Raw genomic sequence first — 27695 nt, 5'->3', positions numbered from 1 at the left:
CTACGAATAATACCCAAGGCACCATGGAAAAAAATCTCGCTTTTTATTCAGAAAACACATCTCTACATTGTGAAGGCATTGAAGAGTGAGGATAGTCTGTCTCGTTTTATGGCCATCCAACAAGATATGTTAAAGGTAGTTGACCTGACCTGCCTCTCTCTTGTGGCTGGCTGGTGAACAGCACACATCATTTTGTGCTAGCAACTTAGAGAATGTCCCATTGTGTTATAATTCTACACAAGAATTGTTGTCTCCTGCTGGACAGTTTCTAAAGTATCACTCCTTTATTTATTTTTCTCTCTGTAAAACTGCAGCAGAGGACTTAAGTACAAGTTCCAGGACAGATGAATGTAAGTCATCCAGCAATGCGCATGTGACTGTTTTCAAAATAAACAGCAATTGTAGGAATCTGTTCTTTATTAAAGTGAAAATAGCAGAAGTAATCATTCACATTTTCTCATGTCCTCCATTACGATGGGTAACTTTCAGAATGTATATTTAGATGTCCAATACGTGACCTCACACATCTGGAAGATATGAGAGCTGGAAAGACCGGGAGAAATTTCAGTCCACTCTGAAAATGCTGATACATGTGCTCTGTTCATTTTTGTTCTCATTCCTATAAAAATGTAATCTCTTTTTTTTAAAAAAAAAAAATACAGAAATTAAAAAAAGCCCTTGGTGGCTTATCACCTAAATATTTACAGCATCAGTAGTTTCATACTCAGGTTCTAAAAACCCTTAAACACAAAGTCACATTACTTAAGTATCAAATGTGTTTAAAGCACTTCTTTAAAATCAGAATGAAAAAGGTAATACATACGAATGCATCTTTCTTTGGAATCCTTTTCAAAATTACAAGGGGGGAAAAAATTAAAGGCAAGTAGGTATCCAAGTGGTGTTCAATGAAATAAACCATTTCTTTCTGTTTGCAGTATCAGGGGATCACATCTGAAGTGATCCTCTTTCCAGAATAGCACATTTCAGAAATAGATAGCTCTGAAATTCAAAAGGAGTACCCAAAACGTATTTTAAAATGTCTATAATACTAAGAATCTTAAGGAATCTTAAAAGAATCCTAGCCTGCCTCTGATGAAGATGGGCTAAGACACTGTGAGGTGACCTAGTGCAGTAAGCCCAGTCCTTTGATGGCTGCTCAGATCCAGCATAAATGCTGTCCCATTTCATCTCTAGGTCCTCCTGAATCAAACTAATGCTGATGCATGAAGAGTGTTCCTGTAGCCATTCAAGACACAGAATCTGTCGTATTCCAGAAAGAGCGGAAAGAATTAAACAACCAAGCTTTCTCTGCTGACAGCATGATTCTGTAGAGGAAAGAAAAAAAAATCAAGGTTAATCATATCATAATCTTCAGAACCATTTTAAGATTAATGACACAAGATTAAAAAATAAATAACACAGCAGCTATGTACCCACAAATACACATTTTGCAGACAAGTCTCCAAGGTGCAAACACTGGCAACTTGGGACCACACTGAGACGTTAAAAAAAAGATACACGATACATCCAATACGAGAGGGAAAAAAAAACCTTTGCAACAACAGCGATTGCTACGGTATGCAACTTAATTCGATCTTAAGGGATAGGGCTAAATCCTAGGAAATCTGCTCTATTTACCCCATGCAGAAAGTACCTTCAAGTTGGTTTGTGGTTTGTCTTGTCCTGACTTACTTCAACAAGGCACAACTAGGTGGGTTTACACTGCATTACGTAGTGTAAATGCAACCAAATATATAACGAAAGATAATGCACAAACCATTCATGCACACTCAACGATAACGTGAATATTTTGCTCAAAGGAACCTTATCCATGACATCTCCATTTATAAAGCATTACAATTGTGGGTCCTTCTCCTCATTTTTTGGTCTCACCCTTCGCAGTTTGCGGTCATCCTTGCTGTGAGAAGATACAGATTCGGTCTCTGTGTACGGAGGGGGAGGAGGGGGAGGAAAGCCATTGCTATCTTCATCCCGGTTTTTCCTGTGGCCAGACCGCCCATTGGAGGCGCTTCCATGATCCAGGTCTTCACGGCTACCGGCCCGCTGCTTCTTCCGCATTGCTTCCTCCAGGAGCCGGTTATCATAATGGGTTCGCTCCAGATCCCGCAAGTCATCCCTACTTCGGCTTCGTTGTCTGCCGTAGCGCTCAGAGTCGTAGCGGGAGTCGGGGGAATAATCACGGTGATGCCATTCATTGTCCGAACCATGTTGACCCCGACTTCTGGGCCGGGAAGGGTAGGAGTCCCGTTCAAAATCATCCAGGCCATCTACCGAGTGGGAACGCGGGCGTCGGCCATGGCTTCGGGGTGGGGAGTCCTCATAACGGTCACGCCAAGGGGTGGGGGGCAACAAGCGCCGGTTCTCGCTGCTCCGTACGCTTTCCTCCTCCAAGTCCCTGATGGGAGACATGGCCTGGCCACGCAGCCTCCCCATCCCCTGCCGCAGCTCATAACGCCGGTCATCTTCATGAAGAGAGCTTAGTTCACTCATCACAGAGGCTGGAAAACAAGACAGCGAATTATTCCTCTTCCTCCCAACACTACAGGGCACTCTGCTGTGACAACTCAGTGAAGGATCAGTTGGGCACACTCTAGTTCCTACACAGCAAAGTACCTTTCTCAAGCCTCCCAGTGGGCTGCCCTGGGCGAGTAGGGTCAAAGTTGGCCAGCTCCTTCTCCATGTAGTAGAGCACCCGCATGGAGTCATCCTGCTGGTTGGCTTGGATGCGATAGCCACTGCGCACAGCTGGGGAAGAGAGATCAGGAGCAGGCTTTAGGATACAGGGCGGGTGTTTTTTATTTTTAAGGAGCCATAAGCCTGGAGGAGATTGCCAAATAGGTTGGCAATCCTGTGAGCCACCCACCACTGGGTGCCATTCCAACTGCCATTGAAATTGAAAGAGGAGGCAGGACCTGCTTTGCCAATTGTAATCCCTCTTGTGCTTTGCACCAAGGGCTGCCGCTTGAAGCAGACAGAGCAGGTGGCGTGAAGCACTCAGGGAGGTTTTGTTATCTCTTGCTTCAGTAAGCTCAAGGTTGTAACACTATAGACCAGAAGTATATGTATGTTTTCTCTCCTGTTAAGAGGAAAGATCTTCCTGCTGAACTGAGAATTTATCTCGAAGATCCAACTTTTGATGATCTCTTCGGAGAAAGGATCAATTAGCTGAGGTCCAGCAAAAGCTTGCATGAATCTCTGTCTCAAGAAATGATCAGGTGCATCTCTTCAAAAAGCAGCTATTCTGACAAGTGTTTGGAAGGGGGAGGGTTGTTTAAAATGAATTTGGTTTAATTTTATGAAGTTTAGATCTACTGAGCTTTCACCTTGGATAATAACGAGGTGGAAATCCTGACACAGCTGTGTGGCACCAATTAGAGAAAAGGCGCCCTGGTGGGGGGAGGGTGTTTCTATCTAGATGTTTCTATGTAGAGGGTAGATCTAAAAATTCAGCTGCAAAGCTAGTGCCACTCCATAAGCCAAGCACTACAACAGTGTTTCCTATTCTATGTGGTAGGAAGGAGAACTAGCATCACCTTCAGCTGTAAACAGCTGGATCAGCCAACTGTAGCAACATGATAATTATAATTCCTCTGATGAACAAAATGTTGAATCATCAGAGGCAGTTTCCCCACAACCAACCATAATATCTAAGCAAACTCAGTATTCCATTCCATGTTTCTTACCAGCGTTTGCAACACTTTCAGTATCCCTCAGGAGAGGCACTTGGGAACTGTTTCCACCAACTGCAATGCAATCGAAAGACAACAAAAAGTTCCCATAAAAGGGATGTGAGTCATGCAACCAGTACTAGGCAGGACAAATTACCCCATGGCTGTATTTCTGAATCCTAGCAGTGGCCTGCAATACAACACTGTAAGCTACGCTTTCATTAAGCACATTACAATGCAAGTCCTAACAAGCCATAAAATAAAAGGCTAGTTCAGGGATAGGCAACCTTGGCTCTTTTATGACTCTGGCTCAGGAATTCTGAGAGTTGAAATCCACAAGTCATAAAAGAGCCAAGGTTGCCTACCCCTGGGCTAGTTGGTCTTTCTGTTTAATGCAAAAGAACCAGAGGTTCAAGCAAATCTGAGAGAATTCTTCCCTTCCCCCAATTAATTATCAACTGATTCCAATTGTCCATGAGATCTAGCATTAGGGAGACCCAGAAGAGGTATCCAATTAGATTAAGGATAATCCAAAACGCAATCTAGGGGATAACCCAAAAGGATAAACCTCAGAGTAGCACAAGGTCTTTTAAACCAGGGTTCCCCCAACTCCTGGGCCATGGCCTGTTCAAAGCATGCATGCATGAAGCTCCACTCACATAAATGGTGGGCACGAATGCGCAAAGCTCCACTCATACGAGCAGAGGGCACTTGGGCTCATGAGCAAAGTTCCATTTAGGCCAGGGGTAGGCAACCTTGGCTCCTTTATGACTTGTGGACTTCAACTCCCAGAATTCCTCAGCCAGTGCTGGCTGAGGAATTCTGGGAGTTGAAGTCCACAGTCATAAAGGAGCCAAGGTTGCCTACCCGATTTAGGCAAATGGAGCTTCGCACGTGAGCACCCTCCCCTCACATGAGTGAAGCTTCGCATGCGAGCACAAGCTTCCTCCACTCAAGCATCCTCCGCTCACGTGACTGGAGTTTCACGCACAAGCACAAGCGCCTTCTGCTCACAGTCCCCCCCCCCTGCACTGGGCCAGACCGCCAAGCTGGAAAGGTTGGTGACCACTGTTTTAGACAGTTAATTCCACTAGTTGGGATCTAGCTGGATCAACATAAATTCAGTCGAGAGAAGCCACTTACCTGAGCTGGCTCGATCATAATCCACTCCGTAACCATTGTACATTGGAGACCTTGGGCCCATAGGGATCATGGCGGCTGGGGGAGCTGGTTTCAATGGATTGCTGGAGGCATAAATACTGGGTGCATAAACACTGGGGACTCCAGATGTTGCAGCTTTCCCTGCTACATACACTGGAAAGACAAGATTTCCTTATAAAGGTCTGGTGTTTGCTTTTTAAGACACGCTGCATAGAACAAAGGCCCTGCAGGACACTTGGGGAGGGATTACAACCCACCGTTACAGCCATTAACCTTGAGAATGTGATCCCTGGATCACATTCGATTTCTTTGCCGTCTTCTGAGATTAATAATAGTGCTTCTTTTTTCAATTTAACCGATCGTGGGTTGGGAGGGGGAGGGTATGGTGGTAAGAGAGGCAAGTAAAGAATCACAGAATATTGATCATCTGTACAGATTGTCCTTAACTTACGGCCACTCGTTCAACAGTGGTTCGAAGTTGTGACAGCACTGAAAAAAGCTGTCTCAAAGCTACAACTAGCACACCAGGTCCTAATTGTGATTTGGGCACTTGGCAACTAGGTCACACTTATAATAGTTGCCGCAATCTGTAGTCGCATGATCACAATTTGAGACTTCCGACCAGCAAAATGAATAGGGGAAGCCAGATTTGCTTAACAACCATGGTTAAAAAAAATGATCTTAAATCTGGTCTGGTCATATCATGACTTGCTTAACAACTGCATCACTTAGTGACCAAAATTCCATTGCCAATTATGATCCTCAGGCAAAGACTCCCTTTACTTAAATGTTCTTTGGAATCCCTTTACGTTTGACTGTCAATGAGAGCCTCAGAAACAAAACAGCCTAACTTTAAACACACCCTGAATACTCCCAGCTTAGGAATCTAGATAGCCAATTTCAACTCTATTACAGTAGTTCTGAGCAATATGGCCTCAGCATGCCCACCCCTCTCTAGCAATGCCCTGCTAAGCATTTTCCCCTTACCCATTGCCCTCCCAATGTGCTGGACCGAGTTCCAAATCTCCAGCAGCCAGCAAGGGTTTACAGCACTCCCAACCCAACACAGCTGGAAGCCACCAGACTGTGGAACATGATGGATATTTTGCTTGAGTAAATATGAATAACAAACAGGCCAACTTACAAGTAGAAGAACCTGTTCGATGAGACCAGCACAAGAGGGGGGATATGATAGCAGCATTCCAATATCTCGGGCTGCCACCAAGAAGAGGGAGCCAAGCTATTCTCCAAAGCGCCGAAGGCAGGACAAGAAGCAACGGATGGAAACTGATCAAGAGAGAAGCAACCTGGAATTAAGGAGAACTTCCTGAGAGTGAGAAAAATTAACCAATGGAACAACCTGCCTCCAGAAGTGATGAATGCTCCAACACTGGAGGTTTTTAAGAAGAGACTGGACAGCCATTTGTCCGAAATGGTGTAGGGTTTCCTGCCTGAGCAGAGGGTTGGACTCGATGACCTCCAAGGTCCCTTCCAACTTTATTATTATTATTATTTTGGATCATCGCATAGTCAGCCAGATGTTCAGACTGGATTTGGCATTTTGTCTACCTATCGAGTCCTTACCCAGGACCTGGGATAGGCAGATGTGGATGTTTGATGGTATTAAAGATATCATCGCAGGATGGAAGCAGTTCCTAATAAGGCCGCCTTTTGCAATTGACTAATAGCGAATTTGTCAATGCCAATGGTGTTCAAGTGGTGCTCCAGTTGTTTTGGGATTGCACCCAAGGAGCCTATTACTATTGGTACTACCCTTGCTTGCTTTTGCCACAGTCTTTCTATTTCTATTTGTAGGTCTTTGCATTTTGTTATCTTCTCCAGTTCTTTCTCATCTATTCTGCTGTCTCCAGGCACTGCCACGTCCACTATCCAGACTTTTTTGTCTTTCTTATCGACAATTGTTAAGTCTGGGGTGTTATGTTGCAGGTGCTTGTCTGTTTGAATTCTGAAGTCCCAGAGCAGTTTAATTTTATCATGTTCTATGACTTTCTCTATTTTATGATCCCACCAGTTTTTGCTTACAGGCAAATGATATTTTTTGCAGATCTTCCAATGCACAATTGTTGCTACTTTGTCATGCCGCTGCTTGTAATCAGTTTGTGCAATCTTCTTGCAACAGCTTACCAAGTGGTCCACTGTTTCTTCAGCTTGTTTGCATAGGCGGCACTTACTGTCTGTTGCTGTCTTCTCAATTTTGACTTTGTATGCATTTGTCCTTAAGGCTTGGTCTTGTGCAGCCAGAATTAGTCCCTCGGTCTTTTTCTTCAATTTTCCTGCTCTTAGCCATTGCCAGGTCTTATTATTATCTGCTTTTCCAACTATTTTTTTTACTGGCCATGTAGTGCTTTGCCTTCCCATGCCTCTAATCTGTTCTTCATTTGGTCTTTCTTGTAGGCCAGTTTGGTCTCTCCAGTAGTCAGTAAGCCTTCCTGATATACTAATTTCAGTTCATCTTCATCATTGTTCTATTACTACTACTACTACTACTACTACTACTACTACTACTACTACTACTACTACTACTACAGAAGTTTTGAGATCATCATCATCATCATCATAGTAATAATAATAATAATAAAGTTGGAAGGGACTTTGGAGGTCATCTAGTCCAACCCCCTGTTCAGGCAGGAAACTTTATACCATTTCAGACAAATGGCTGTCCAGTCTCTTCTTAAAAACTTCCAGTGTTGGAGCATTCACCGCTTCTGGAGGCAGGTTGTTCCACTGGTTAATTGTTCTCACTGTCAGGAAGTTTCTCCTTAGTTCCAGGTTGCTTCTCTCCTTGATTAGTTTCCATCCGTTGCGTCTTGTCCTGCCTTCAGGTGCCTTGGAAAATAGCTTGACTCCCTCTTCTTTGTGGCATCCCCTGAGATATTGGAACACGGCTATCATGTCCCCCCTTGTCCTTCTCTTCATTAGACTAGACCAGGGGTAGGCAACTTTGGCTCTTTTATGACTCGCGGACTTCAACTCCTAGAATTCCTGAGCCAGCACAGCTGGCTCAGGAATTCTGGGAGTTGAAGTCCGCGAGTCATAAAAGAGCCAAGGTTGCCTACCCCTGGACTAGATAGACCCAATTCCAGCAACTGTTCCTTATCTGTTTAATCACTTCCAGGGGAAAGGTGAAACCAGGTCCGTAAAGGGAACTTACGTGCTTCGGGGCAGCAACACCTCTCTGGGCAACAAGGACATCGGACATAGCAGCAGCAGGTATGGGGGCAGCACTGGCACCAACAGATTCCAAGGAGCAGGAAGACCAGAAAGAAGGCCAGCACAACCAAGACCACAAAGACCCAATCTAGGAAGAAAGCATCGGAAGCAGCCCTTAGAGATAAAGCCAATGAATCCCACTGGATCGAGAGAGTCGGCTATTACGGTTTGTGAACATCTGCCAAGAGTCTATAAAGATGGGCAAAACAATCCCAGCATCTCACTCACAGCACTCTGATTGCTATCAAAAAAAAAAAGAGTTTTAGTTCTAATGATATGCACTGAGTGCCCTGTTCTGGAAGACGGCAGTGGAAGACTCCCAGAAACATTGATTTCAAAGAATCCCCTCGTTTGAGTTTGATCAGTGGAGCAAAAGCCAAAATAAGGGAGTCCCTGTAGGCTTTAAGACATTGTTTCTCAACCTTGACAATTTTAAGGCCTGTGGACTTCAACTCCCAGAATTCCACAGCCAGCATTGCTGGCTGTGGAATTCTGGGAGTTGAAGTCCACAGGCCTTAAAATTGTCAAGGTTTTGAAACACTGCTTTAAGATAACAGTCCTTGTTTAGCAAAGGATGGGCAGACTTCTGGAATGAACTGATCTGTTGAGATGGCCATGCCGTTTCAGGTGCAATTTCTGCATTCCTCTTTAATGCTGATTTTGTTTCACTTGCACATATCCCCTGTGATGTATAACACCGGCTCTGAGCATTTCCCCCTCCCCCTCCCTCCATTATTTGTAGAGTGTTGGACTTTATTACAGGGACAATTTATACTTCGTGACAATGTGGATAATTCCACCTACCAAATACCTCTGGGGGATCTGAAAGAACATTTCTTAAGCAGGACCTATCAATCCCAACAAGGGAGATTCTCGACTTTAACTCACACTAAACAGAAAGTCATTTCAAAAGGGGGGGGGAATAGAACAAGGGCACAGGACTGATAACACTTTAGACTCAGAAGTGGCTTTTCCAAACGAGGTGGCCCAGCATACCCCAGCTTGTCATAATGGTCAATACAGGAAGGGAAGAGCACATCCTAGCTGGCATTCCCAACATCATAGAAAGTGAGGGGTATGAAGCAGACTGTGGATTTTGCATTTGTAATTCAGCCAAAAGCTCCACAACACAATATCCCTGTGCTGAAGCCCACATCTTTTGCAGTAGTGCCAAGGGGTACTTTTTTTACAATGTTATGAGGAGAACAGAAAAGTCTATATCTTGTAATAGCAAGGTCACGATAAAAAAAAGACAGACAGACAGACAGACAAGCATTTCAGAACCCTTTGCATTCCAAGCACTTCTACTTCTAACTTTGAGAAATTCAAGGAGAGGAAAAATTAAAATAATAGGAGTGGAGTCAACCGTTTCCCAACCACTTAACAATTAAGCATGGAAGAAAAAGGCAGTACCTTCCATATGCCCTATCTGAAAGCCTGGCAAAAGCTCTGAGACACCGGAGGACTTGCCTACAGAACAAAAAACAAACAACCAGGAAAAAGTTATGAAGAGATCTGGCTGACACGGAGGTAAGTCTTTCTAAGCCAGAGGGGGGGCTTGCTGAAAAGCATTGGCTGAATTCTATCGGATACAGTACAGTAAAAGCTGCCAGGAGGTTTTATAAAGAGTTGAAGGGGACTAGTTAGTAAAGTATTTACAGTAGAGCAATGACTGTGATCGCAATATGGGTGCTTAGCAGCTGGCTCGCAATTATAAAATTGTAGCATCCTGCAGTCATATGATCGCCATTTGCAACTTTCACCGCTGGCTTTTGTCAGTGGGGAAGATTGCAGAAATGTGCTGATCACGGGATGCTGCAATCTCGTGGGATTCACCTAAAGATGGCAACTGGAGCCGCCATCGTAAGTTTGTGCAGTCATGTGACCTTACACTTTATGACTTCTGTTGCTTGGCAATGGAGGAGCGCTGAGTCTCAATTACCGTTGTCAACCAAGGGCCACCTGCAACCTTCACAAGCAACTGCTCTTACACAGCACGAATATCCTAACACTGAGCTTAGATTAACTTGATGCTTCACTGGAATCCTTGCATGGAAATTAATTGCAAATGAGAGGCTGAAAAAGCAAAAGCCAGACTGCTGAACCAGCACAGTCCAGGAATTAGTCAACAATCTACAATTTGCACACACATCCTTTCATGCATGGGTTCGCTTCTATCTCCCCACAGGTTTCCTTGATTTCAATAGTCTAACTTGGACGATAAGACAAACTGTGTCACTTGCTGTTCCACACCAAGAGTTAGCGCTCTTGCCAAGCTAATACAAATCCATTTGGAATATTCTCAGTAATTGATCAACCTTCTGGCCACCTCCGTTGCCCAATGCAGCCTTCTCAATTATTTAGCTAGTCAATTTGGCTGGTCCATAATGACTGTACCCGAGACAGTTTTCCGTTCTTTTTAAAATTAGTTTCAAACTGGCCCCAGGGAAATGCACGGAGAAAATAAAATGTACACGTTCTGCAGCAACGGGTTATCCATACAAGCAAGGCATAATTCTTTCATCAGAGAAGTGATGAGCGTTTGTATATCCATATACCTAGCTAAGCTTACAGCTTTCATCTTCCAGATATGAGCAAAGCTTAAAGGCGTCAAGACGGGTGTTTAAGTGAGCATTGCCAAGGGCCTCTCAGTCAGGAAAAGGAACGTGCATACAAACACATACACACCCTTATGGAGCAGTATATTTGAAAGGCTTCCCTTCCCACATATTGCCATACTTTCTTTTTTTTAAAACAATTCATCCCGGCACAACCAGGTACACCATCCATCGCAGCTCTCAGGAGTTTGGCAGGAATAGAACAGGAACTCTGGTATCTGAAGGGAAACAGACCCCCTCACTGCCTGTAATATGAAACCCAACCTCAAAACAACAATGTTGAAGTGAGCTGTGCATCAAGGCTACGCCAGGCGCACAAGCTTCTGCTTGCTCTGCTCCCTCTAGTGGGAAAAACTCTCACACAATTCTCCAGGGAGCATGTTGACGTCAACATTAGAAATGCATGGGAAGAAAATCAGGTCACAAGCACCAGCCAGGATTTTAGAAGCTATATAGCACGGGTCTTCAAACTTGGCCCTTTTATGATTTGTGGATTTCAACAGAATTCCTCAGCCAGGCACACTGGCTGAGGAATTCTGGGAGTTGAAGTCCACAAGTCATAAAAGGGCCAAGTTTGAAGACCCCTGCTATATAGGGTCACACCAATAAGCCCAGTATCCAACAACCCAGAGTGGCCAGCCAGATGTTTCAGAGAAGCTTACCGGAAAAGTATGAAACTTGATAGCTCTCCCTTGCTTTATATCTTCAGTACAACCTATTCAGTTCTTATGCATGGAGGTTTCCTATAGCTAACATGGTGAGAAATTATAGATAGTCCTTTTCTACTCTGTTAATTTGTCTAACGCTTGTTTTAGCTTTCTTCTATCGGATATATTGTATGTATGATTTGTGAGCAGAGGGTCTTATTCATTTGGGTAACCTATGATAATGGCATAACGTGGATTTTAAAATATATTCTTAAATTACTATTTCAGCTCTATATACTTTACTCAAGAGATTCAAACATAATACAGAAGAGAAACTTCAAAAGTGATTTTTCAGTGTCATGTTTAAGAGCATAATTTTAAAAGAAGACATTGGCGGAGGAGGCTAAAGACAGTTGTCAGCATTTCTATTGATTTTTCTGGATAAAGCCAAGGAATCTTTTAGAGCAGTGTTTCCCAACCTTGGCAATGTTAAATTGTGTGGACATCAACTCCCAGAATCCCCTTGCCAGAATGCTGGCTGGGGAATTCTGGGAGTTCAAGTCCTCACAGCTTAAAGTTGACAAGGTTGAGAAATATTGCCCAGGAATGTTTGGATGACAGACAATCGCCACGTTGATTGACATTTAAGACAGCTGGATCTGAACCTTTCTTGGGGTGAGGTGCCTGGTTCTGGAGTGGAACACAAGATTCATGTTCAGAAAACTCCTCTTTTTATTCCTGTTATTTTAGGACAGCCTCTCTAGGAAGGAGCACTGAAGGTTTGGAAGGCCTACATAGCTCTCCCCTGCTTTTCATGACAGATAGTCATAAAAAAACAAGTAAAATGCATGCCGATTTGCTTATGACAAACTAACTGAAGAGCATCATTTTTAAAAAGCAGCCAAAAATATAAGCTCTCATAGCCAGGATCAATGTTATAAAAGCAAGCCAGTTGGCACTGCTCATGGAAAGGAGAAATAGAACAATATTGGCTTTCCACCATTCCCCACTGCCCCACTTAAAAATGGTTCCTCTACTACAACGGTGTCAAACACAATTGTGTCATGTGACGTATCGTGACATATCGCAATGTTTTTTGCTTTTGCGGAGCTGGGGTGGGCATGGCCTACATGTGACGCATCTGGCCCGCGGGCTGCCAGTTTGACACCCCTGCTCTACTACAATGTTTTTCAACCTTGGCAACATTAAGATGTGGACTTCAACTGCCAGAATTCCCCAGTCAGCATCTCACACATGTTAAAGTTGCCAATATTTGAGAAACACTGCTAGACTGCAACGAGGGCACTGTTTCATGGGCAAAGTGTGTAAAGAAATAATCTTTGTGAAAATAAAAGAAATATTAACCTGTTTCAGAGTATCCTGCTTTGTCTAGCATACTGGCATTTATTTTAATGACCACAAAAGAATACAGAAATATCCCTGCTCAGACACACCTAGGTATGAAAAAGATGGCGACAGCGAGAGAAGTAGCAGCATGTAAACAGTGTTAAGGCCAGCACATAGTAAAGGAGACAGAACAGTGCTGAAGTCCCAGGCATGAAACACATATACTCTTAAGTCTCAGGCTGGACCTATACAGATACAGAAGAAGAAAAAAAGGGAGTAGAGCAGATTGGAGTGCCTCAGTTTAAAACACAAATGATTAGGAGTGGTTCTGAATTTTCTCTTCTACTTAAAAAAAAAGAAAAGTCCAAATCTGTAAATAAAAAATAGGTCAGGTGGGATAAAAACTGTAGCTAGCTTTCTCCTTGACATGGTTACATATGTGTTCATGGGTCATGCTTTGCTTAGACAAATATTGCTTATACAACATGCAAAGCCTTAAACCATGATTTACAAACTACAACGGCTAGGTTTGCTAAATATGCTATGTCAAACAAAACCAACCACACCATGCTTTGGTGCATGTGTGAACCAAGGCTGTGTGCATTTCTTTTTGTAAGCAATAAAGATGCTTTTCTTTTTCAGTAATAGGAGCTGCATGCCATGAACTCATTCCTTCTGTGGGCAAACCACAACCAAATTTTACCTTTTTAATGGATGGGAGGTAATGTTGCCAGTTTTGTGAGCAACATCCTTTTTGCCACCCAAGTGGCTTCATACCTGTGGGAGACTAATGTGATTATTATCTGCATGCAATAAGAGTGTTCTCACTTACCCAATACAATGAGTTCAGCATAGGCTTCGTTGTTGCCTTGCAAGTCTTGAGAAGATGTCACGGTGCAGTAATAAACACCACTGTCCCCCCAAGCTGTCTGATCTATGCTGAGGTCAGCATCTACAGAAAGAATGAACAAAAAAGGAACTATCAAAATAGACACCAAAATCAATTCTTCAACAGATGCTCAAATAAAGAATATTCTTCATATTAATTCCCTATATCTTTGCTCAAAGTTGCACCACTGCAATAAAGAAACCTGAGGATGGTTAAAAAGAAGAAATTATTTATGAACTTAACAATCAGCTGAATGTTCTCATGATAAAAAGAGTAGAAAAACAATGCCAATCCATTATTATTTACCTATTTTCCTATTATCTAAATCCATTTCTCATTTGAAGAAAGAAATGAATATAGCTGGCTGATGAGATGTTTATGGTTATTGGTTATGATTACATTGTATCTTTCCTTTAGAAGCTCCAAGTAACATCCATAGTGTTCCCGCTTTCTTTTTTCTTTTTGCCCTCAACCACAACTTTGTGAAATAGGCAGGCTGTGAGGAAGTGAATTGCACAAAGTCAACCAGTGAACTTATGAAGGAGGAACAAAACCTAGGTCTCTCACTCCAAACCCAACATCATTGCATCATTCTAGTTCTATTCCCAGCATAGTGTAAGTACACATTCAGGTGACTTGGTTACTAATTCTTTAGTAGCATCATAAACCAACAGCTAAAATGTGCTACTATGTAATTGTATCCTTGCTGGTGCAACACATCAGCAAAGCTGGGGGGGGGGGGGAGAAATCACCCAAATTTCCTCCCTTTGGGATTTTTTTTTAACTATTAGTTCATTCCATCCCATGACTATGTCACTGTACCTATGTATAACTGTCCTGTGGGTCATGAGTAACTTCAAAAATATGAGTAATGTGCTATTTCACACAAAAAGAACCCCGTCCTATTATATAGAAAGGTTATTCTCTAGATATCTTTTCTCTTTCTATAATACAAGGATACACCAGAACCAAATTTACAGACCCCCCCCCAAACCTTATAGACCTGAGATAAGCAATGAATTAATGCAATACTATGAAAATGGGAAGAAATCCCTCAAAATAAATACATTTGTTGTTCTTATTGTTCAGTCATATTCAATTCTTGGAGACTGCGTGGACCAATCCCTGCAGTTTTCTTTGCACGGTTTTTCAGAAGTGGGTGGCCACTGCCTCCTTCCTGGGGCTGAGAGAAAGTGACTGGCCCAAAGTCACTCAGCTGACTTTGTGCCCAAAGTGGGCTATAGATTGGAATTTGAGTCTTGAGAGCCCTACTTTGCTTAAATCTGTATACACAGCCAAGCGCAAGAGGCTTACAAGGCAGCAAAGTATTCCACTCCAACCTGAAAGATGTGTGCTTTACTGAAAGAAGGACAAAATATTGGAAACATTAGATAACTTTCTTAGAAGCCCAAGAAGTAGAAAAAAAGGCTTCTAAGTTTCATTTCTCATTTGATTCAGCTGCTTCTCCCTTAATGCACAGTCTCTGCGAAAGGCTAGACCAGAGGTAGGCAACCTTGGGTCTTTTATGACTCATGGACTTCAACTCCCAGAATTCCTGAGGCAGCCATGCTGAGAAGAAAGGGAGAGGTTTCCATGCTGAGCCATGCTGGCTCAGGAATTCTGGGAGTTGATGTCCATGAGTCACAAAAGAGCCAAGATTGCCTACCCCTGGGCTAGACCTAAAATTTTTGGAAATCTGTCTTCTCCTGTGTGGGAACAAGCCAGTTGACAGAAAGAAAAGCCCTCTCCTCCACTTTCCTGGTCCAATTTTGAACTTATAGATCAGGGGTCTTCAAACTTGGCCCTGTAATGACTTGTGGACTTCAGCTCCCAGAATTCCTCAGCCATGTGCCTGGCTGAGGAATTCTGGGAGTTGAAGTCCACAAATCATAAAAGAACCAAGTTTGAAGACCCCTGTTATAGATGATGATTACATGCCATAAAGTAATTGTCATCCCTTAGCTATTACATGGGTAGATTGCACTTACAGATCAATGTCTTCTTTAACTTGAGTATTAATACAAGAAGATTGTGTCCTGCATTCTGGAAGGATTTAACAAGTACAGCCAAAAGGATTAAAATGAAGTAGGATATAATACTGTACTGCAACACAAAAAATCAGAATGTGTCCTTCAAATAAGATTACCTATTCAATGGGGTTTCCAGAGTCTGTTTTCATTTCTCCTAATGTTTCAAGCCCATATGAATATTAAAAACCACTTTAAAATGTATAAATAATTTTGCTTAAAGAAGTAACCACTAAGGGGATGTATATGGAAAATCGTAATTGTTCTATTACGGTTTCCAACTCACTCCCCTAATATCTCCTGTATCTCTCACACTGCAGCATCTCATAAAGCCCATTTTTCAAGCAACTATTATACCAAATTCAGAAGGTGACAGAACAAAATGCTTCTTTATCGTTTCCAAGAAAACAACATGGATATATTTGCAAAGTCACCAGGAGATTTTTGTTAATCACATGAATGCCATTTTTTTTTAAATCTTACCAATTTGCTACTAGACCAGGGGTAGGCAACCTCAGCTCAGCTATGCTATTTCAGGAATTCTGGGAGTTGAAGTCCATGAGTCATAAAAGAGCAGAGGTTGCTTACCCCTGTACTAGACGAAAATTCAAAATAGTAATAGTAGTAAAGTTGGAAGGGACCTTGGAGGTCATCTAGTCCAACCCCCTGCTCAGGCAGGAAACCCTACACCATTTCGGACAAATGGCTGTCCAGTCTCTTCTTAAAAACTTCAGTATTGGAGCATTTACTGCTTCTGGAGGCAGATTGCTCCACTGGTTAATTGCTCTCACTGTCAGGAAGTTTCTCCTTAGTTCTAGGTTGCTTCTCTCCTTGATTAGTTTCCACCCATTGCTTCTTGTCCTGCCTTCAGGTGCTTTGGAAAATAGCTTAATTCCCTCTTCTTTATGGCAGCCCCTGAGATACTGGAATACTGCTATCATGTCCCCCCTTGTCCTTCTCTTCATTAAACTAGACATAGCCAATTCTAGCAACCGTTCCTTATATGCTTTAGCCTCCAGTCCCCTAATCATCTTTGTTGCTCTTCTCTGTACTCTTTTCTAGGGTCTTAACATCTTTTTTACATCGTGGTATGTATCAAATTACAATATTAAGAAATGCAGTCCAAATAAGCAAATTATTGTTGTGGTCTTTTGATTTTTGTGTCAGTTGTAGAAGCCCTGGCTATTGGACAAAGAGAATTAGATTAACACTAAAAATATGGGCTCTCTTGTCTAACAGCACAAACAATGGACGGAGCTGCCCTCTTAGCATGACACTGATCAAAAGATTTCTCCAGGCTCCAGATTTCATGTTTACCACTGGTGTGGTTCTACTAACTCCTTAAAAAGGCACCACTTTGGAGCTGTTAGTCCTTTCCTCAGAACGCTAAGTGAATCTCATCTCTTGCTGACTTCATGAATACATGTACACTCTCCAGAATCACATCATTTGAGTTTGGTGGCCTCATAACTCTAGTTAATAAATATTTAATCTCCTTGGCCACGGAACAGTAGTTCACCTTCTTCCAAGGAGCTTCCAAGTTTAGGATCCCTATTTATTGCTTTAATGTTTGGTGGTATACTTCAATTGTATGTCTGTAAGCTGCCTAGTCACCTCAAGTGAGATGGTAGCATACACATTTAATAAATAAATAAATAAATAAATACTCCCAGTTTATCTGACACTTTGCAGGTTTATTCATTTATTTATTTGATTTCTCTAGCCGCCCATCTCAAACAGGTTCCTGACTAACATGCTGATCAAGTCATGGCTTTCTTTACACGTGAGAAAGAATAAGCATGAAATGACAGAGTTCTGGTTTGTACATTATGAAGTCATAAACTGTGTACAGGGAGAGCATGACAATATTTTACTTGCCCAAGTCAGTGGCTCTTCAGGAAGCAGCTTTCTTTGGGCTTAGAAAAGAACAGTCACTAATGATGCAAAGGGGGCATTGGGCAATGTGGAAAATAAAATAATTTGATAGTATAATCAATGCAACATACTAGTGATGCACCAGTGACCAACACTGCTTACTTACTAAGTAGCTGTTCATATGAAATATGATTCTCTTTTCTCCCTGGAGACAAAAATAAGAGTTTGTTTGAAGAAGGGAATCATCCTTGCTTATAGGAAGCTGAGCTGAGCTGACCTAATGCTATTTTATGCAAACATTTCAAGAGAATGGCGCCAAGTAAACCCATATGTGTGGGTGTAAACACGGGCAACATGGCAGGGGTTGTTCAGAATTGCAATCAAATTCATCAGGAAGGCTAAGCAGAGCGAGAAATATCTGAAACTGTAGTGAACTTATGGAACCACTTATGAAATGTTTCAGTAATGAGACTAAGGAATGTGGTGCACAAAATATGTCAGAATGCCGCAGTCTCAGGAACAGACAAAAACCTTAACAGCAAAACTGCTAGAAGGGTCCTACGTGAATCTGTAATTGAGCGAATGGATCTACCCAATTCACGATCTTCCAAGTTCAGCATTTGCAAAATGGCTTGCTATACCGACAAATTTTGTTAGCAACAGGGCAATAAAACCTGCAAATTATTTTCAGCTTTCTTTGTCTCCTTTCAGACATAAATTATATGTCTGAAAAGCACCTTCATGTACGCAGCAGTTTTGGTTCTGGACAGCACCCTGCTATATAATTTAAATTCTCTCATAGGGTGATAGTCTAATTATAAATAAATAAATAAATTCATCAACATTGGCAGTAAGGCTGAATCAACAGTCTGTACCATTTCAAATGAGGAAATATTGCTTTAAAAATCATCATAGAAGCATAAACCCTGCCAATGTTGTTTCTGATGGTATGATCAGCCTCAATCAAGCCTCTTCATTGGAAGTAATGAACCATGATCTACCATCCTGGTCCAGTATAGGTTTGCAAGGAGATGAGTTTTTTTTACCTCCCAGTCTGGGGGCTAAGAGAAAGTGATTGACTCCAACCCATTCAGCTGGTTTCCATGGCTGGGGGAGAACTAAAACCTAGGTCAGTGATGGCGAACCTATGGCACTTGTGCCAGAGGCAGCACTCGGAGCCCTCTCCGTGGGCACGCACACCGTTGCCCCAGCCCCGCCTCCCCCCGTGGCCCCCTCCTTCCTAGCAGCCCCCCTGGAGGAGTCGCCCCTGGGCACAGCCCACGCAGAGCAGTGCAGCCAAGGACATGGCAGCCAAGCAGCAGGGACAAGACTCTGCCCTCATGCCCTGTTGCGCACAGATGATGCTTCGGGGCACGGGCATGGGCGCCATGGCGTCGCAGGGCTGCCTGGGCAATCTGCGGTGGGCCGTGGAGGCAATGGGTAGCCCTGTGGGCAGACGGGGGTGGGGCAGAGTGGGGGTGGAGTGGGAAGGGCAGGGTGGAGCGGGACGGGCCAGAGGCAGGACAGTTTTTGGGCACTTGGTCTCTAAAAGGTTCGCCATCACTGACCTAGGTCTCCCCATTCCTAGTGCAACATCATGTCAGCACAAGGAGGAGGACGAGAACAAACCTCTACCTAGCATCAAGCAGAAAGTATGCATGCTAGTTTTCTAGACGTACAATACTTTTTCTGCAAGAGTCATTCAAAACATTATTCCCACAACTCTTTGTTTCTGAACCATGACAAATTTAAGATGCCTGGACTTCAACTCCCAGAATTCTCTAATCAGCATGCTGGCTAGGGAATTCTGGGAGTTGAAGTCTACAAGATTTAAAGTGGCCAGGATTGAGAAATACTGCTCTAGCATACAAGTTACAGTTCCACTGCTTCTCTTTCAATACAATTTCTACCTGCTCTTCATACAATTATGGAGGATGTGTAGAAACAGATATAAGTCATTATTTTCAAAACCCAGGAGGATGTTCACTATGTATTCTTGCTCTACTGCTTAAACCTTATTTCCATTTTTCTTAATAGAATAAAACTTTGAGCAAGACTTTAATCACACTAACAATTAAAATTCCACAGCAAAGCCAAAAAAACAGATTAATACTGGGTGAATAACTTCTAATAAGGAAATCTCAAGTTCACCATGCCTGCCTAACAGTGTGTAGGTCAGCAGCAAAGAAACATATACTGCTTAAGATAGCTGTTTTTATAATATGAATATCACATGCCCCTTAGACTTCAACCTGATTTTCTGTGTTTTAGATGTTAAAAAAAATCAGTGAAGGAAAATTACAAATATACAACAAAAATATAAAACATCCAAATTGAACAGTCATGATCTAATCTTTGTAGAACTTGAAAGAAAATTCCTGTTGATTACACCATGATTTTGGGGACAGGAGTTATGCAGTAAATGAGAGAAAAACATGTAGCATTTCTAAAACTGACCATTGGTGCTTGTTTTAGAACATGTTATCACAGGCTGTGGGGTATTGCCATGGACTTTTGACCTGCTAAATTCATCAGTGTTGTTCATTCTTGTTTTGAACTTCCCTTCAAGTTCTTGCTATAGTTATGAAAAACAACACTCACATTAAAAATAAAGTAATATTCACAGTCTAGCAGTGGTTTTCTGACACACATCATATACAGTAAGAGAAAATTACAAAAGGATTACAATGGAGTAAATTGCAAAAGGATTATGATGAAGTATCTAAGTTTAGTTCCAACTGCAGGAAACTTAAATATTTATAGCACAAGCCCACATTTGTTAACTGCAACATTTTAAGACTACAGATTAATACATTGAAAAACAAGAACACTTTCTGTTTATTGCCCATACTATGGCTGACCAGATAATTGGTGCAAAACATCTGGAGCTTACCAAATTATCTTCTCGTGGAATACAAGCAGTGGTGGGATTCAGCCGGCAGAACTGGTAGCTAACTTTTTGTTTCCCAGGCCCAGAATGGACTTCCAGAAGCAGCATCCACACAGAGAACTGGTTGTTCGCCTATTTGAATCCCACCACTGAATACAAGGTATTGTTCAGCTAAACTCATTAGATGAATGTTTCCCAATGTTGGCAACTTTAAAATGTGTGAACTTCCACCCCCAGAATTCCCTGGCTAGGGAATTCTGAGAATTGAAGTCCACACTTCTTAAAGTTGCTAAGATTGAGAAGCCACACACTAAACAAAGAACGTTATAGCTTGAGGCTGAGTAAGCTAAAACCAAAATATTTCTCTCCACTATTTGGAAATACATTTTCTGAACAAGTTTATAATGGTTATACTTTAGAGTGAAAGCAAGATTTCTCTGTTGAAAATTGCTCCTTGCATTCCAATACATGTAAACTTATTTTTCTCCAAAGGAAATCAGGGCATGGAGAAGTTACGGAATCTGGCCACACCTAACTTTCTTTGTTCTTTAAAGAGGAACAAAAAAAAATCTGGTATTTTGCCAGCTTTCTGTTCTGTGTTGAAGGGATTTACAGTATTTTATTTTTTAAAGGCTCCTTCATATAATTTTATAACATAATTTTCCTGGCTGCAAAGGTTTACAGTGGCCTTTTTCTAGAAATCAGGGTGTAGGCTTCACCTCCCAATCTGGCCTATAGACAGGAGGTTTCTTCTGATCTACCACTCAAATACTAACCAGGTTCAAATATTCTTAGTTATTCATGTCCAGTTGGTTGCTGCAATCTAGCTTGGACTTTTTTTAAAAAAAAGTTGAAAAGCATTATAACAATACCCAACAGAAAATTAGACCAATCAATTGAATGTCTATTACTTATAAAGCAAGTTTTACTCGATGTTTTAGCATAGTAGTAGTTTTTAGAATTTTTAATACTTTTACTCTCCATTCATTCAGTTTCATTGTGAAAAGGCTCTGAATTCAAGGGAATCTCAAAGTTCAAACTCTCAGGAATGCATTTATGTCTTTTTTCAGCAAAATCCTGTAACATTAGTGCTTAAAATAGTGAAAAGAAGCAAATATCATCATATCCACCTGCAAATGGGGAGGAATGGCTACCACAATTAGGAAAACAGACCCAATGGTTGCTAACAATCAGAGTAAGAAAACAAAGACTCAGCCAATAACACTAACTGGTTATATGTCACAATAAGCCAAAATCCTGCATTCATGGTACAAAAAAATAACATCTCAGAAAAGATTTATGAGGATTTGTAACATAAGGCAAATTATAGCAATGCATCCATTTCCCAAAGCATGTCTTTCTATACACCCTTGTGTAGGCTAAGATGACTTTAATTTCAGCTGGGATTGGTAAACACAGATAACTGCACAGCTTACAGAAATATGCTCACTCACCTACCTGCACCTGTATTAGTAATGAACTATTTAAAAGAAAACAACTTTCATAAATCTGTCACCTGGCATTCTTGTTTATTCTGTCTCAACAACAACAATTACTATGTTATAGAAAGTGAGCCAGTACTGTGGTGTCCTGTACATACCATTTGTGATAGTAATGCGCCGGCCCTGGTAGAATTCCCCAAGGGTCACTGTATTGCCTTGCTTGGTGGCCACAACTCGCACAGTCCTGGAATTGTCTTGACATTCCACATAAGGGTTGTATCCTGGATTGTTTGCTTGTAGTTGGTTGTTGATCACAGTGTCCTGGCTGTTGGGGTTAAAAGCATCAGCCAAGCGGCTTCGACAGTAAGATTTATATTTCCATAAGACAATAGGAGGTTGGGTTGCTGTGGTCTGATAGTTGCACTGTAGAGTGACAGGTTGAAATAGGATGACTACGTTGAAGGGATTTGGCACACTGACCTGCATTGCAATGGCAGAATCTGTAGATTGGAACAGATAGAAGGAAATGGTTAATAAAAACAGTGTCCCTAAATACTACACACTTTCTTTCTACAGCATTCCTTCCTTCTAGTTATTATATCACAAGACAGCCAGAGGTGGCTTATCTTCTTAGCAGTCTCCTTGGACTTAGATGAAGAGAAGGATGAGGGAGGACATGATAGCAGAGTTCCAATATCTCAGGGGCTGCCCCAAAGAAGAGAGAGTCAAGCTATTCTCCAAAGTGCCTGAAGGCAGGACAAGAAGCAATGGATGAAAATTAATCAAGGAGAGAAGCAACCTAGAACTCAGGAGGAATTTCCTGACAGTTAGAACAATTAACCAGTGGAGCAATCTGCCTCCAGAAGCTGTGAATGCTCCAACATTGGAAGTTTTTAAGAAGAGACTGGACAGCCATTTGTCTAAAATGGTATAGGGCAGGGGTAGGCAACCGTGGCTCTTTTATGAGTCATGGACTTCAATTCCCAGAATTCCTGAGCCAGCATGGCTGGCTCAGGAATTCTCGGAGTTGAAGTCCATGACTCATAAAAGAGCCAAGGTTGCCTACCCCTGGTATAGGGTTTCCTGCCTGAGCAGGGGGTTGGACTAGATGACCTCCAAGGACCCTTCCAACATTATTATTATTATTATTATTATCATCATCATCATCATCATTATTTCAAGACCGTACAAATTTTCAACCATTTAATTATGACAATTGGACATTTGAATGAGCCTTGCCTTCTTCCCCACCTTCCAACAGGAAGTTGGATCAGCCAATAAACATCAGCATGCACATCTCCACAAAACAATAGTTGAGAATTGAGGTGTGTGCACATCAGCCATCTGCAACCTATACTTATCCATCAACCCCTTCACAGCATAGATGTGTGTTCACCAGTTGCGGACATGTCTAAATCAAGCTTATGAAGGACAAAGAGGAAAGAAAGAAGATTCCCTTGCTTTTTATAACACTTCAAAGTGCAGAACCAAGGTGCATCTACCACCCTCCCCGGCAATTTGAGGTACTATTCATTACAAGTCCTGAAAATACATTTCGAGGGATCTAAACTGCAAAGATGCATCTACTGCACAATATTAAAAATCTACTTTCCGGAATGCCTATCTGGTTGATTCTTAGAAATTCTTTGTTATGAAAGGCAAATAAGTGAACAGCTTACCAACCTATCAAGATCTTTATTTCTTTCATTCAGCGAGGATGCTGCCACTATTCAGAGATGTCAGGGTAGTCATTTTTTAGCTTAGTCTTACAAAACAGGCAACAAAAATTCTAGCCTAACAAATGTCAGTCCTGTATTAAGTAAGTCTGGTATTCTAAGGCAAAGTGTAAAAAGTACAAGATGCCAATCTCTCTTTTGTGTCTTCCAGAGCCCTACCAAGAACAGAAAGAATCAAGACTTTGGATCCCTTGTTTCTTTTTTTCAGAGGGCTGGGGGTTTTAAACAGAGAAATCAGCAATACTTTTTAAGACTTATATCTCATTGTTCAAAACTCCTGAAACTTCCTCCCTCATCCCAAACAAAACCTGATTCAATCCTTAAGCTAAAAGATGGTTCTCCCCCTGTATCCTCAGACCTCATATATAAATCAGGGTTTTCAATAAAATGATTACAATACAGAGAGATATGAAGTATAACTGACTAATCACAATATTCACACAACATTCTACTTCAGGCTCAAATTCTATTATAGTTGAATAGCTAAACCATTCCTTGGATTTGGTTTAGTGCAGTGGTTCTCAACCTTTTTAATGCCGCGACCCCCAACTGGTCGTAAGTCGAGGACTACTCAACCGATCGTAAGTCGAGGACTACTCAACTGGTGCAGCACCGTTTGCAGAATGGGACTTTTGGCGGGCTCAGCAGGGCAGAGACAGCCTGGACAATTCCTATTGGCTTTTGAAAGCCAATAGAAGTAGACTCTATTCAAGAGAGTCTATTCTATTGGCTTTCAAAAGCCAATAGAATAAAAGGGAGTAGCCCAACTAAGGAAAAGGGGAAAAAAATAGCGGACTGCGTTGTTTGGCGACCCCTGTGAAATGGTCGTTCGACCCCAAATGGGGTCCCGACCCACAGGTTGAGAACCACTGGTTTAGTGGGTTGTATGAACCCAATAAAAAAACAAAACAATGTCACAAAAAGACCGCCTGCAATAAACTCTCCAAATATATCAATATTCACTGAAAAAAGCTTGGAAGAGTAAATCAGCTTTTATTTGGTAGAAAAAGACAGACAGTCACACCCTTATTGTTCTTTGGGGAACAACATTCAAAAGATCAAAAACCTCTTAGAAGAGCCCTGCTTATATTTACCAGCCAATCGCAAGGCATTTTCCACTTTTGCAAAATAATGGCAAGTTTTATTTTTACATTGGCTTTTTTCAATTGTCCAATAAGAAAACCTTTTTCACTTTTCTACTTTCTAAGTTTTGTTCTGACTAACAAGTTTTGTTCTGACAAAGCTAGTCTATCTCCATGCTTATCTCGTGCTCACAGTCTCCTCTACTCTTTTTATTTGTTTTTGTGGTTTCATTCCAGCCTGAAAAGGGGTTGGCACTAGGATCAGTTTCCTCCCACAAAGGACCTGCAGTTTCGGGGTGTGTGTGTGTGTGTGTGTGTGACAAACGCTGCTCCAGTCTGGATCAGTCATCAGCCTTCCAGGAAGACAAGTCTAAAAGGGCACACCTACAGGTTTCAAACAAACACATAGGTGGTCTTGCCACAGAAACCAAAAAAGCTCCTTGATTATTCCTGAAACACCCCCCTTTTCAGAGGATTAAGGATTAGGAGCTGACTAATTCTTCCCTTCCATAGGTCATATATTTACCTTGCAGGAAAATGATAATATGCCAAACACGACACACCCTGCCATGTGTTGGTCAACCTGCCTACTACTAGGATGTGAAAAACAACCTAAGCAAAGGCATAAAGGAATTATTTTGGCTTCAAATCTTGCATTTCAAATGCTTACTGTAGAGCTACCCAAATAAAGTTTTATGGTAATAACACTGCATACTGCGGACAAGCTGTGTCTTTGGCTCTAGGTGGAGAACCTCACAACTATACTTTCTGTCCTTAGCCGAGTTGGAAAACATTTAATTTTGCATTATTGGTAGAAGCATGAAGAAGGGAAAAAGCCATGGCTTCTTCAAACCACCCCATTTCCTTTCCCTGGAGGGTATATTCTTTGTTCCTTCCAGCAGGCAAGACAAAGGCAAAAGAACAGGAAAAGCAAAGGGGGGGGGGGAGAAAGTATTTTCCTCCTTTCTTGGGCTATGAGCCAGATAATACATAAAAAGAAATCTTGACCTGAGAAGAGCCAAGGACATTTTCCCTGTGAAGAGGAAGGCAACTAGCTAGCTTCAGTCGGAAAAGAAAAAGCTTGGGGAGGGCTGGAAAGAAAACACAGTAGCATCCAATATGGTTGATTATAGTGATTAAGGGGCTAAGGAAACCAGACTGAAGTCCACTCTCAACCACAGAAATTCACTGTCTTTGGACTGGTCAATATCCTTCAGCCCGGCATATTGTACTTTGCAGAGTTGTTGTTGAAGAGAAATTGGAGCAAATGTTATGTATGATTCTGGCGGAAAGATGGGATATCTACCAGAGAAACACAATGACAGTATGAATGTGCAGATGCTCATTCACAAAAACACCAACTGCAGATCTAAGTCTCCACCCCAGGCGCATTACCGCCTTCGTACCATCGCATCATCATAACCTCAGAACACGCCTGAAAACAAGTTTAATAAAAAGGAGTGACATCATGATAGCAGTGTTCCAATATCTTGGGGGCTGCCACAAAGAAGAGCGGGGTCAAAGCTATTCTCCAAAGCACCTGAAGTCAAGACAAGGAGCAACGGATGGAAACTAATCAAAGAAAGAAGCAACCTAGAACTAAGGAGAAATTTCCAGACAGTTACAACAATTAATCAGAGGAACAATCTGCCTCCAGAAGTAGTGAATGCTCCAACACTGGAAGTTTTTAACAAGAGACTGGACAGCCATTTGTCTAAAATCGTAAAGGGTTTCTTGCCTGAGCAGGAGCTTGGACTAGAAGGTCCAAGGTCCCCTCCAACTGTTATTCTATATTCTAAGTCACTGCAGCCTACCTTCACTTAGCCCCACGTCCGTTAACCATTCCAAAAGCTGCGTTGACCTCTTAATCGGGTTCATTTTAAGTGAGTCTCCACAGACTGGATTGGTTTTTTTTTAAAGGCTCCCTTGTCTATAAGCCCCCATTGGGAGGTTGAACCCTAGAAAGTGGGTTAATTCAAAATCCCAATTCAACAGGTTGCATGCGCGCAGTCAACAGGTGCAGATCTGCTTTGTCCAGGAAAAGCGCCCTTTCCTCCTGTCCGTCTCCAGAAAGTCGCCCCGGGGAGAAAGTTCTCACCGCACCACGACGGCCGGCGGCAATGGGAGAGGGGGCGAAGGGGGGGGGGGGCTTGGAAAAAAAGCGCGACCCTTTCGGGTTCCCCCGCGGCGGAGTCCGCGCGGGAAAAGCAGCGGGGAAAGCGATTGGCGGAGGGCCCTTGGCGATCGCCCAATCAGCTCTCGAGTTTCCTCTCCCCTGCGCCCTAAAGCAGGGCTCCCCGAGGAGTCCCCCCCCTCAGAGGAGGGCGGAGGGGCAAAAGGGCGGAGGGGTTTCGCCGTCGGGGGCGAGCGGGAAAAACACCCCCCCCCATTTCCCTCTCACTCGCTCACCTAAAATCCAGGCGGTGCCCAAGAACCACAACAGGGGCAGCGCGGCCGGCTGACGCGCCCTCCGAATCTCCATTTCCCAAACTTTGTACGGACTTTGAGCCGGTCCGCTCCGCGGGGAAAAAAAAGGGAAGGAGACTGGGGTATAAATGGCCCCAGACTCGTTCGTTGCCAATCCCGCCTGGCCCTCGGAGTTCTTCAGTGGGACTCCGCAGCTCGCTCCGTTTCGCCTCCGACGTTGCTGGGCGCCGCGGTCGGTGCGCGCCTCAGGTGCTGCTGCCCTCACAGCCTCGCCCCAGGAACGGAAGCTACCAACTCCTTCACAGGGAAGCGGGGAGCCTCCGCCGAGGCTTAGTCACGGGGAAGTTTCTTTCGGAAACCGACTCACTCGTTTCTTGACCTCGGGTTCACTTTTAAGGGCGAGCTGAATAATTGGGGGGGGGAGTAAGAACGAAGGTCCGCCTTCGGGTCTTCCCCCTCTCGGGGCGATGGTTAAGCCTCAAGGCGCTCTTGAATGTATTGAGAAGGAGCCGAACTATTTGGGAAAAGGGGGGGAAGAGAAGAGAAATTTTTTGAAGTCCTTCTCTGCTCCCCTTCCCAAGGAAAAGTGAACTTGCCCAGGTACTGTTTAAGAGGGAAAAAAACACAACTTTCA

General features: G+C 42.6%; 1 protein-coding gene across 3 annotated transcripts; it reads right to left on the bottom strand.

The window, feature by feature from the left end:
• Positions 1-24: 24 nt before the first annotated feature.
• On the bottom strand, positions 25-27551 carry LSR (lipolysis stimulated lipoprotein receptor). Of its 3 annotated transcripts, XM_039325595.1 has the most exons (10): positions 27044-27544; positions 21975-22316; positions 13526-13645; positions 9495-9551; positions 8023-8169; positions 4833-5003; positions 3705-3764; positions 2635-2766; positions 1894-2519; positions 25-1325 (listed from the first exon to the last, which is right to left on the bottom strand). In XM_039325595.1, the coding sequence occupies exons 1-10, from the start codon at positions 27114-27116 to the stop codon at positions 1290-1292; spliced, it is 1764 nt and encodes a 587-aa protein (XP_039181529.1). In that variant the 5' UTR covers positions 27117-27544; the 3' UTR covers positions 25-1289. The 3 variants fall into 3 exon arrangements, with proteins under 3 accessions (XP_039181529.1, XP_039181531.1, XP_039181530.1); XM_039325597.1 differs by lacking the exon at positions 2635-2766 and having other exon boundaries at positions 27044-27551; XM_039325596.1 differs by lacking the exon at positions 9495-9551 and having other exon boundaries at positions 27044-27521.
• Between the last annotated feature and the right edge of the window lie 144 nt (positions 27552-27695).

Source organism: Crotalus tigris, unplaced genomic scaffold (assembly GCF_016545835.1).
Source record: "Crotalus tigris isolate CLP2741 ecotype Arizona unplaced genomic scaffold, ASM1654583v1 scf7180000024338.4412243, whole genome shotgun sequence".
NCBI classification, from domain to species: Eukaryota; Metazoa; Chordata; class Lepidosauria; order Squamata; family Viperidae; genus Crotalus; species Crotalus tigris.
Note: the sequence above shows the minus strand (reverse complement) of the source record. Positions and strands in the feature narration are given on the sequence as shown.

What these genes read in the sequence shown, in the direction of transcription:
- LSR (XM_039325595.1), bottom strand. Translation starts at nt 27,116, where the DNA reads ATGGAGATTCGGAGGGCGCGTCAGCCGGCCGCGCTGCCCCTGTTGTGG. An exon ending in GTGTTGCTGCCCCGAAGCAC is followed by an intron (nt 5,004 to 8,022) that starts GTAAGTTCCCTT and finishes TTGTCTTTCCAG; the next exon opens with TGTATGTAGCAGGGAAAGCT. An exon ending in TGAAAGTGTTGCAAACGCTG is followed by an intron (nt 2,767 to 3,704) that starts GTAAGAAACATG and finishes TCTCTTCCCCAG; the next exon opens with CTGTGCGCAGTGGCTATCGC.